The sequence below is a fragment of the Geotrypetes seraphini genome, chromosome 16, assembly GCF_902459505.1.
Source record: "Geotrypetes seraphini chromosome 16, aGeoSer1.1, whole genome shotgun sequence".
Classification (NCBI taxonomy): Eukaryota; Metazoa; Chordata; class Amphibia; order Gymnophiona; family Dermophiidae; genus Geotrypetes; species Geotrypetes seraphini.
The window spans coordinates 18,135,762-18,147,768 of NC_047099.1; the positions used below are offsets into that span (position 1 = coordinate 18,135,762).

Genomic DNA, 12,007 nt, shown 5'->3' on the forward strand with positions numbered 1-12,007 from the left:
CCAATTGTGCACGGGCGCTAAAGATACTTTTGCTAGGGGGGGTGCCGAAGCCTTGCCAGCCAATTCTTGACCTGCACCTGTTCTCGTGAGCTGCTTCATTAATGTAGAAATTAGTGGCTTTTCTCTAGTTATTGTCAGGATTTCTTGTGCATGCTCAGCAGTACTGTGGTTCTGGAGGAGGTTCAGTTCCAAAATTTTTATATATTCAGTTTTTTAGCAAATTCTCCCAAAGGAGCCCTGAATGTGTTACAAGATAATATACACAGTAAACGAAAGCAGAAGGATAATACAAATACAGTGGTACCTTGAAATCTGAACTTAATCTGTTCCAGAACTCAATTCGATTTCGAAGACAATTTTTACCATTGAAAACAATAGAAACTGCAGTAATCTCTTCCTTGGCCCACAAACTCAGATTTTCAAACAAATTTAACAGTAAACACTCTAGTTTTATTTTATAATTTTTTATTCATAACACTCTCAGATATTAACCAATGATAATACAGTACAGTAGAGTAATTTTCAGTACAGTAATGTAAAGAAACCAGTCTGTGAAAAGCAAGAAAAGCAAGCAAACTTTACTTATTTTTCAAAGGCTTCTATGTTGCCGGTCTTATCCGCTGTTTCTTATTGTTTTAGACACTACAGCGCTGAAACTAGAGAACTGAACACGGGACAACTACTGTTCTCACATTTCCAGAGCCCTGAAGAAATGATTATCTTATCATGAAACGTTGGCCATCGTCTAGTTTCAGCTCTGTAGCATTTAAAACTATAGGAAGCAGTGGACAAAACTGGCAACACCGAAGACTCTGTGAAATAAGTCCAGCTTATTTTGTAATTATTTATTCATAACACTCTTAGATACGGTATTAACCAATGATACTGTAATACAGTACAGTAGAGTAATGTTCAGTACAGTAATTTAAAGTAACCCATGATTACCAATCATGATGTGGAACCTAGAACATGAGGTAGATTATTGTTAGAAAGGCAAGTCACTTTCCAGATTAGCCTCTGGTGGTTCAGGTGGAGATAGAATGTGAAAGCATGTGTTACCAGGCAGGTGTCTTCATTCTGCTCCTTTTAGGCTCTTTGACAATGTACCACTTGTAGAGGGCTTGGGATCACCTTCTGTGTTGGCATCAGGTGGCTCAGATGGTTCTGGTGTCTCTATTATGCTCCTTGTTAGGCTCTTTGCCAAGGTACCACTTGTAGAGGGCTTGGTATCATCTTCTGTATTGGCATCAGATGGTTCAGATGGTTCTGGTGTCTGTATTCTGGTGGTGTCTTTTGCAAACTAACGTTCCAAAGTGGTTTCATGATGACCTTTTTGAACTTTTCTAAAATGTTCAATGATATTATCATTGAATAAGTTAACACACCTGTTAACAAGGGCTTTATTGGGGTGCCACTTCTCTACGACTGCCTATGTTTTTGATTACATGTTGAGCGGATCCTTGATTTCAGCTGTGTGTATGGTACCTGCGTCTCCCTCTTCCTCCCCTGAAGAAATTTCTTGGGCTACTGCTTTCATGCTTAGCAATAAGCTCTAACTTCAATTGTAGCTTTAACAGATTTCCTCTTGCTTTTATTTTCCGCTGGACACATGGCTAATATAGGTGGCCTGAGGGCTGTGCACGAACAAGATCGGATCCACGTAGCAGAAACAGCAAGATCAGGTCCTCTTCGCAGAGGTAGCAAGATTGGCTCAGTTGCAGAAACAGCAAGATCAGGTCCCCCTTGGCAGAGGCATCGAGAGGAATGGCCTACTGAGAACAAGCCAGCATGGATTCTGCAAGGGAAGGTCGTGCCTAACGAACCTTCTGTACTTCTTTGAGGGAATAAGCAGTCGGGTGGACAATGGGGAGCCCATAGACATCATTTACCTCGATTTTCAGAAGGCTTTCGACAAGGTGCCACATGAAAGGCTACTTAAGAAGCTGTGGAACCACGGGGTGGGAGGGGATGTGCACAGATGGATCAAGCACTGGTTGTCGGGTAGACTGCAGAGGGTTGGAGTAAAGGGTCAATTTTCTGACTGGCGGGGAGTCACGAGTGGTGTGCCACAGGGATCGGTGCTGGGGCCGTTGCTTTTTAACATATTCATAAATGACCTGGAAAAGGAGGCAAAGTGTGAGGTTATAAAATTCGCAGACGATACCAAACTGTGCGGCAGAGTTAGGACCAGGGAGGAGTGTGAGGACCTGCAAAGGGACCTGGACAAGCTGGAAGACTGGGCAAACAAATGGCAAATGCGCTTCAACGTGGACAAATGCAAGGTCATGCATATAGGGAAAAAGAACCCGTTGTTCAGCTACAAATTGGGGGGGGGGTATTGTTGGGAGACAGCAGACTCGAGAGAGACTTGGGTGTGTTGGTGGATGCATCACTGAAGCCATCTGCACAGTGCGCAGCAGCCTCGATAAAAGCCAACAGGATGCTGGGCATCATAAAGAAGGGCATAACAACCAGAACACGGGAAGTCATCATGCCATTGTATCGAGCGATGGTGCATCCGCATCTGGAATACTGCGTTCAGTATTGGTCGCCACACCTCAAGAAGGACATGGCGGTACTTGAGAGAGTCCAAAGGAGAGCAACGAGAATGGTAAGAGGGCTGGAACACTGCTCATACGCCGAGAGGCTGGAAAGGCTGGGGCTCTTCTCTCTGGAGAAAAGGAGGCTCAGGGGAGATATGATAGAGACCTTAAAGATCATGAGGGGCATAGAGAGGGTGGATAGGGACAGATTCTTCAGACTAAAGGGGACAGCAAATACAAGGGGGCATTCTGAGAAACTGAAGGGAGATAGGTTCAAAACAAATGCAAGGAAGTTTTTTTTCACCCAGAGGGTCGTGGACACTTGGAATGCACTACCAGAGGAAGTGATCAAGCAGAGTACAGTCCAAGGATTCAAACAGGGATTGAACAGATTCCTGACGGATAAAGGGATCGTGGGATACTGAGGGAGGAGCTGGGATGTAACACAAGTATAGAATGTTAACCAGGTAATGAGTATAAACCAACCAGGTCGTGCATGTGCAAGACTGGAGGGCTAGGACTTCGATAGGAAGGCAGGCTTAAACAAGATACCAAGGTGGCAAGGGAGCCCCTTCTAGTGATTCAGACAGGTCGTGACCTGTTTGGGCCGCCGCGGGAGCGGACTGCTGGGCAGGATGGACCTATGGTCTGACCGGCAGAGGCACTGCTTATGTTCTTATGTTCTTATCAAGTCCCCTGTGGCTGAAACAGCAAGATCAGGCCCATCTGGCTGACACAGAAAGATCGGGTCCCCCTAGAAAAAGCAGCAAGATCAGTTCCATGTGGCAGAGGCAGCAAGATCAGAGCATATAGGAACTGCAACCAAAAGCTTTCCTCCCAGGCAGAAACAGAAAGCTGCGTTAGAGGGGAAGCTTTTAGCTGAGCAACGCGTGTTTGGATTTCAAAGCAGCGTTTGGATTCTGAGACAATATTTACTAAAAAAAAAAGTTTGGATTCCAAAGTGTTCGAGTTCTGGGGTGTTCAAATTCTGAGGTATCACTGTACACATTTATCACATACAGAATAAGCGTCACCAACTGGATAGAACAAATGTTCATATTTCACACCAGTCAATCATTAGAGTTAATTTACACAGAGAAAGAGTATCATTGATAGTCCAGAGTCCAAGGTAATTATATGGCCTATCAGAATGTAAAAAGATACGTTTTTACAGCTTTTATGAAGTGCATGAGTCCGTCCAGTGATGTAATGGAAGATAGAATTTGATTCCAAAATTTGGGTAAGAAGTGTGCAAAAACTTGTCTGCGTGAACTCTCTAAAAGAAGGGATCGACCTGGGGATATGCACAACGGTCTCTCTTCTTCTGACCATAAGGAACTGGTTGGGGCATAGATTGGTAGTTTATTGAATATGTCGTCTGGAATCATATTTTGGAAGGTTTTAAAGGCCAGTACCAGCCCCTTAAAGATGTAGCATTTCCATATAGGCAGCCGATAAGCAGCAGTTAATGCTAGGGAGACAGAGTCGCAATATTCAAGATTTTTCAATAGGTAGTTGACAAAAGTTGTTTGCAAACAAGCTAATATATAATGGAGAGGAGTAGCTTAGTGGTTAGAGCAGACATGGGCAAACTAGGCCCGTGGGCAAATCCGGCCCATTTAGCTTTTTAACCCGTCCCGCGGCATCAGAGGCAGCTGTAGTTTGCCCTTGTCTGCAGCATAAGGCAGGGTTTCTAAACGCGCGGTACACGGGCCGCCTGTCCGTCCATTCACTGCTGCCACTCACCTGCTATATTTACTTACAGCCCTGTTGGTGCCACAATGAAGGGAAAGGAAAGAGCAGAAGCGTACCCACAAGCCTTCTCCCGCCATCAATTCTGATATTGTAGAGAAGATCCGAGATTGGCTGGCACAGACCTTCTCTCCTACGTTAGAATTGGCGTCAGGAGAAGGCTTGTGGGTATGCAGCTGGCCCTTCCCTTTGTTGCGGCACCAGCGGGGCTGTAAGTAAATATAGTGGGTGAGCGGCAGTGGGGAGCGGACGGACAGATGGGTGGGGAGCGAGCGGACGGACATATGGGCGGATCATCGGCAGCGGGTTGGCTTGGGGAAGTCAGGCTTCGCTGCGGCTTTGGGGGATGGTGGGAAGTAATTTAATGCAGCTGGTGTAGGTCGGCTTGGGGGGTAGGGAGGAAGGGGGCACTAAGGACATAGGAAGGAGGCACTGGGGTACTGCAGACATAGGAAAGGACACTAAGGACATAGGAAGGAGGCACTGGGGTCATAGTAAAGAGTTCACCGGGGCACTAAGGATATAGGAAGGGGCACCAAGGACATAGGAAGGAGGTACTAAGGGCACTAAGGACATAGGAAGAAGGCACTGGAGGCACTAAGGACATAGGAAGGAGGCACTTGGGGCATAGGAAGGAGGCATTGGGGCACTAAGGACATAGGAAGGGGCACTAAGGACATAGAAAGGAGGCACTGGGGGCATAGGAAGTAGGCACTGGGGCATTATGGACATATGAAGGAGGCACTGGGGGCATAGGAAGTAGGCACTGGGGCACTAAGGACATAGGAAGGGGCAATAGGGACATAGGAAGGAGGCACTGGGGCACTAAGGACATAGGAAGGGGCACTAAGGACATAGAAAGGAGGCACTGGGGGCATAGGAAGTAGGCACTGTGGCATCATGGACATATGAAGGAGGCACTGGGGGCATAGAAAGTAGGCACTGGAGCATCATGGACATATGAAGGAGGCACTGGGGGCATAGGAAGGAGGCATTGGGGCACTTAGGACATAGGAAAGAGGCACTGGGGACATAGGAAGGAGGCACTGGGGCACTAAGGACATAGGAAGGGGCACTAAGGACATAGAAAGGAGGCACTGGGGGCATAGGAAGTAGGCACTGGGGCATCATGGGCATATGAAGGAGGCACTGGGGGCATAGGAAGGAGGCATTGGGGCACTTAGGACATAGGAAAGAGGCACTGGGGACATAGGAAGGAGGCACTAGGGCACCATGGACATAGGAAGGAAGCACTGGGGCACTGAGGACATAGGAAGGGGCACCAACAATATAGGAGGGAGGCATAATGCGCAAAAAGAAAATTTGTGAGGATTCTGCAGCTGGCAGCCACGGGAGTGTTGTTTCTTCCTGCAGCATCAGACTCCCCTGCCGTGCGCCCCCATCCCCCATCGCCCAGCCCCTCTGTCAAATTTGAGAACCCATTGTGGCCCACGGGTCAAAAAGTTTGCCCACCCCTGGGTTAGAGCAACTGCTTGAGCACTCTGAGGTTGTGAGTTGAATTCCCACTGCAGCTCCTTGTGACTCTGGGTAAGTCAATCTTCCATTGCCCCAGGTACATTAGATAGATTGTGAGCCGATAGGGTTAAATACTTGAGTACCTGAATAAATTAATGTAAACCATTCTGAGCTCCCTGGGGAGAATGGCATAGAAAATTGAATAAATAAAAATCCATGTTGCAAAATCTGTCTCAGAAAAATACCTTAGTATTTCCTTTAATTGTTGTCGGTACTACTACTATGAATTATTTCTATAGCACTACCAGACATACACAATACTGTATAGACAGTTCCTGCTCACAAGAGCTTACAATCTAAACACACAAGACAAACAAACAGGATGTCATGGATACAGTTAAGGGGAACGGTTAATCTACTGGCTGGGTTGGAGGGCAGTGGGGAGTAGGGTTATGGATTGAAGGCTTTATCAAAAAGGTGGGTTTTCAGTCTACTTTAAACAAGGTAAAGGAAGGGGTTTTAAAAACAAACTTGGGTAATTTATTCTAGGCATAGGGGGCAGCTAGATGAAAGGAACAAAGTCTGGAATTGGCATTGGAGGAAAAGGGTAAAGCTAAAAGTAACTAATCTTAGGAACAGAGTTCTCTGGGAGATATATGAGAGAGAAGAGAGGAGAGATATTGAGGGGCAGCAGAATAAACACACTTGTAGGTCAGCAATAGGAGCTTGAACTGTATGTGAAGGTGGATAGGGATCCAGTGAAGTGATTTAAGGAGAGGGGTGACACGAGTGTAGCGAAGATTGGTAGAAGATGAGTCATGCGGAAGAGTTTTGCACAGATTGGAGGGAGGAGAGGTGGCACTGCAGGAGACCAGTTAGAAGTAGATTGCAGTAATCTAAGCGTGAAGTTATGAGAGTGTGAACAAGAGTCCGGGTAATGTGCTCAGAGAGAAAGGGGTGAATTTTGGTGATGGATGTGCGTAGAAAATGAGAAGATGGAATCGAAGACAACACCAAAGTTGCAAGCAGAGGAGCCTGGAACAATGACAGTATTATTTATCGAGATGCAGAAAGAAGGAGAAGGAGCAAAGGGTTTAGGAGGAAAGAGAAGCAGTTCAGTCTTGAACTTGTTTTATTTCAGATGACAGTAGGACATCCAGGCAGCAATGAAAGCCAAGTAGATACTACTTGGGAGACTTGATTTCTGAGTGATAGACTGGAATCAAGTAGGATTCCGAGACTATTTACCTGGTCTTTGGAAAAGTAGGGGTGGGAGTAGGCACCTGTGACTTCTTCATTAATATTCTTGCTTGGATCCGCAGAAATGTTGTGTGCAGAGAAGAATGAAAGAATGATAACATCTTTGTTCATGTTTTGTTCAAATCACAGATCAGTTATGGAATGACGGATCAGAGATTCAATAACCGAATTGAGTTTCCATTATTTTATCGTACTGTGCCAAATGTTCATTCTCAGAATCAGGGTTTGATTCAGTTTTTGAACTTCTTCAGATGGAACTGGGTGGGGATTCTCACTTCAAATGATGAGGATGATCAGAAAGATGCTGAAGAACTGAAGAGGGAGATTACCAGGGCTGGCAACTGTGTCGCTTTTATGGAAATGGTACCTGGAATCATGATTATGTCATCCGAAGAATTAGAAAGACTTAAACAGATTATTAATATGGTTAAGAATTCTTTGGCCAGTGTGGTTATTCTCTACAGCAGTGACAGTTTCTTGGCAACAGAACTCTGCGTATTCCCAGACTGGCGTAAAATTGTTAATAAAGTTTGGATCATTTCTGCTGCCTCCTCTTCTCTTGCAAACATAAATGCCAAAAACATAAATACAGCTTGTATCACACTCAATCGTTCTCTAGCATTCAACATTGCTAAAGGAGAGATCCCAGGATTTAAGGAGTTCCTTTACAGTATCCACCCATCCACATTCCCAGAACCTTTTTTCCTGCAGGATCTCTGGATGCATGCATTCAACTGTGATCCACAGTCCGACTTATTCAAATGCTCAGGACATATGCTGTCTAATCTCTCCCATTCGAAGTTTGATGTGGATAATTTTCATTTCACTTATAGTCTCTACATCTCAGTCCAAATCTTGGCTCATGCTTTGCATAACATGTACACAGCCAAGACTCAAACTGGGAAAGACCAAACTCTGGAATTCCAGCCATGGCAGGTAAGACTAACCTTACTGGGTCAGACCAATGGTCCATCAACCCCTGTTGCCTTTTCTCACGATGGCCAATTCAGGTCCCTAGTACCTGGCCAAAACCCAAAGAGTAGCTATATTCCATGCTACTGATCCAGGGCAAGCAGAGGCTTCCCCCATGTCTTTCTCAATAACAGACTATGGACTCTTCCTCCAGGAAATTGTCCAAACCTTTCTTAAAACCAGCTATGCTATCCGCTTTTACCACAATATCTGGCAATGCATTCCAGAGCTTAACTATTCTCTGAGTGAAAAAATATTTCCTCCTATTAGTTTTAAAAATATTTCCCTGTAACTTTGCAATTTTTGATGGAGTGAAAAATCTGTCTACTTCTACCAGTTCTACTCCACTCAGGATTTTCTAGATTTCAATCATATCTCCCAGCTGAAGTGTCTCTGCTCCCAGCTGAAGTACCCTAACCTTTTTAGTCTTTCCTCATAGAGGAGAGGAGAGGAGTTCCATCCCCTTTATCATCTTGGTCGCTCTTCTTTGAACCTTTTCTAGTGCCGCTATATCTTTATATATGTATACTAGTCTTATAGCCCGTTACATTAACGGGTGCTAGAATATATGTGTGTGTGTCTCTCTTTATTTCTTTTTCTCTATCTCTCTCCTTAGCCGCTTTCTTTCTTTCTGTCTTTCTTTTTCCTTGGCTATCCATCACCACCCCTTGCCTGCTCCCCCTGTCCATTCTCCCTTCCTTTTACCTCCCCTGTGTCCACCACCATCCCTTCACAGCACTCCTTATGCAGCAGCAGCCCTTCTCCCTTTGTTTTACCTCCCCCCTGTCCAGCAGCACCTTTCCCTCCCCCTATACCAGTTCCCTGTGCACCTGCCCCTGTGTCTTTCTTCTTGTCTTTCTGTCTCCCTTCCTCCCTCTGTCTGTGTGTCCAAAGCAGCATTCCTTTCCCCTCCATTTCCCTCCCCCCACACCAGTTCCCTGTGCACCTGCCCCTGTGTCTTTCTTCTTGTCTTTCTGTCTCCCTTCCTCCTTCTGTCTGTGTGTCCAAAGCAGCATTCCCTCCCCCTCCATTTCCCTCCCCCCATACCAGTTCCCTGTGCACCTGCCCCTGTGTCTTTCTGTCTCCCTTCCTCCCTCTGTCTGTCTGTCCAAAGCAGCATTCCCTCCCCTTTCCATTTCCCTCCCCCCACACCAGTTCCCTGTGCAGCAGTATTATTGTTTCCTCTACCCCCTTTCCCTTCCCACAGTCGCTACTACAAACGCGGGCCCAAGTCCTTTGCCGCCCACTCCTCCCCCCTTCCCTTCCCTTCCCTTCCCTTCCCGAGGGTCTGACTACACATGGCGATTCAAGCAGGTGTCCAGCAGTCTTCACATGCTGCTTCGGGTCCTTCTATTGGCCTGATTTACTCTGGCACGTCCGGAGCAAATCAGGGCAGTAGAAGGGCCCGAAGCAGCGTGTGAAGACTGCTGGACACGCTGCTTAAATTGTCAGTCGGGGCCGCGGTAAGGGAAGGGGGGGGCGGCGGAAATCTTCTTCTACCTTGCATCTCCTCCACCGTCGGGAGTCAACGCCAGGAGCTTTAACGGCTGGTGGTTCCGCGTTGAAAGAATCCTGCGCCTCTTTGAAAACTGTCACGCCGCTGGAGGCGGGAGGCAACGGAGAGGGCAGGGGGTGAGCCGCACATGCGCACTTCCTAGCTACAGCTCACAGAAAATGGACGCATGCTTAGGAAGTGCGCATGCGCGGCTTACCATTTTATTATATTAGATATCCTGTACTTTAATATTGCTTTTGGCCTGATTTAGTAAAATATTTATTCTTGTTTCATGTCTTTGAAAATATAACTTAGTGACCAAAGTACATTCTGGGCAATTTTCAATCTACAATGGTCAATAATTTCAAAGCATCTGAAGCCATGTCCTCTATATTCCTTGTGGATTTATTACCAGATACTGGTATTGAATATTTGGTTCATTGGTGAATTATATTTCAGTCCTGGTACTCCCATACCTAACCAAGTAAAAACCTTTTGTGTTATCTTATCTTTGTTTGCAGGTATAGGCATTAACATTTACCAGATGTTGCAATTGAAGCAGGCTATTCAGGAGGGGTTCCCTGAATGGAAGACTCTTAATAATCAATATAGTTTAGAATTCCTTTGCTTTCAGGCGGATTTCTTGGGTCACCAAGCCACACAGTGGTATAAATTATTAAGCGAATATGTGAATAAAAAAAAGAAAACTGGGTTGAGGGATATTTGGAGCATTGAGATTAAGCACCAAATTTCGGCATCTCAATGGCCACGAATTTGGTCTTGGAGAATAAAATCAACAATGTCGGCATTTATGAGACAAACATGGTTGTTTTTGTTGCATAGAGTGTTTTGGACCCCAGTTCGCTTACAGAAAGTAGATAATTCTAGGTCTAATAGATGTTGGCATTGTAAACAAGAAGCAGGGACTTTAGATCATTTAATTTTTTTCTGTCCTTGCATAAATGCATTCTGGAAGTCAATTTGGCCCCAAATTAATTTGTTTTTGTTTTTTTTATATTATATTTTTATTATTTTCAACTTAAATTTCAAGTATTACACTTGTACAGAAAGCAAGAATAGAATGGATATCAAATACAATAGTAATATAATTCCTAAGTTAACAATTATACTATTTATGCTCAAGTCCACAAATTAAGATCCAAGAATTAAAGAAACTTGGCGAAGAAAAAAAAAAAAAAGAACAGTAATAATAACAGAAAACTGAGAGCTATAGCATTGAGATAGGGGTCACAATATCTAAATTATAGGGCTCAAAGATTGTTAACATTCAGACGAGACATAGCCACGAAGTTAGTCAGTTGTGATGGTTCAAAAAACACATATTTAAACGTACGATAATATACAATACACTTACACGGATGTCTCAAATAAAAAGTTGCCCCCAAAGATAAAACCCCAGGTTTCAAAAGAAGAAATTCACGGCGGCGCCTTTGCGTCTCCCGTGCCAGATCTGGGAACATTAATATTTTATAACCAAGAAAGCTTTTTTGTCTATTTTTAAAGTAAAGTTTTAACAACCATGTTTTGTCAATTGGCAAAGCTAAGGTGATAATCATAGTGGCTGGTGATGCTAAATCCTTCTCAGATGTTTCTAAAACCTGTGAAATATTTAAAGGTTCTTGATCTGAAGATTTTACTTTTGGTTGTTGATTTTGTTCTTTATCAGGCAAGTAATAAACCCTTGAAAATGGTGGTAATGAGTCCTCGGATATCTCTAAATTTTCCATTAGATATCTCTTAAGCATATCTCTAGGTGTTACTAACTCGAGTCTTGGAAAATTAATTAACCTTAAATTATTGCTACGTGAGTTATTCTCAAGCATTTCAATCTTCTTCCTTAGGTTAATATTGTCTTTAACTAAGATCTCTTGAATTTGTTTCGATGATTCAATTTCTTTTTCTATTTTTTGAATTGATGAATTAGAAGTATTTGTTTCTTCTCTTAAGTTCCTTATCATGTTCCTTAATTTTCTCTTCAATTTGTTGAAATGTAGGAGTAATATTTTTAACAAAACCAGCCATTAAGTCCCAAATAGAGTCTAAAGTCACTACTGCAGGTTTAATCAGTACAATTGGAGTTTGTGTAAGTGTAAATTGCTCACCGTCCTGAAGTCCTTCGAGGGGAGTCTTCTGTCCTTCCCCCTCAGATTGAGATGGTGTTCCCCCAGACATCTCCATGGGGGCCCTGGAAAAGTGGGCCCCAACCTCCAAGCTCTCCAGTAAATCCTTCCTTGCCTCTGGAGAGGAGAAAACCATTGAATCCGGGGTTTCCCCGCCCCTGGGAGAGCTGGTCGTCTGGGGCTGCGGGGGCGGTGCCCTAACGTCAGGGCTCAGCGTGGTATCGGGCCCAGGAGTATCCACAACGGGTTCGCCTCCCTGTGTCCTCTGCGGGCCGCCATCCGACGTCGCCGTGGCCTCCTGCATGCGCCTCAGGAGATCCTGTATATTTCCGAGACCCGGGGCTCCAGGACGCCGCGAGGCAGAAGCG

At 44.7% G+C, this 12,007-nt stretch overlaps 1 protein-coding gene across 1 annotated transcript in view; it reads left to right on the top strand.

Moving 5' to 3' along the window:
* LOC117349761 (vomeronasal type-2 receptor 26-like) overlaps positions 1–12,007 on the top strand; it is a 52,189-nt gene that overhangs the window by 9,500 nt on the left and 30,682 nt on the right. The window contains exon 3 of the mRNA XM_033923352.1: positions 7,161–7,967. Coding sequence (XP_033779243.1) covers positions 7,161–7,967 — 807 coding nt within the window. The remainder of the gene's footprint in view (positions 1–7,160; positions 7,968–12,007) is intronic.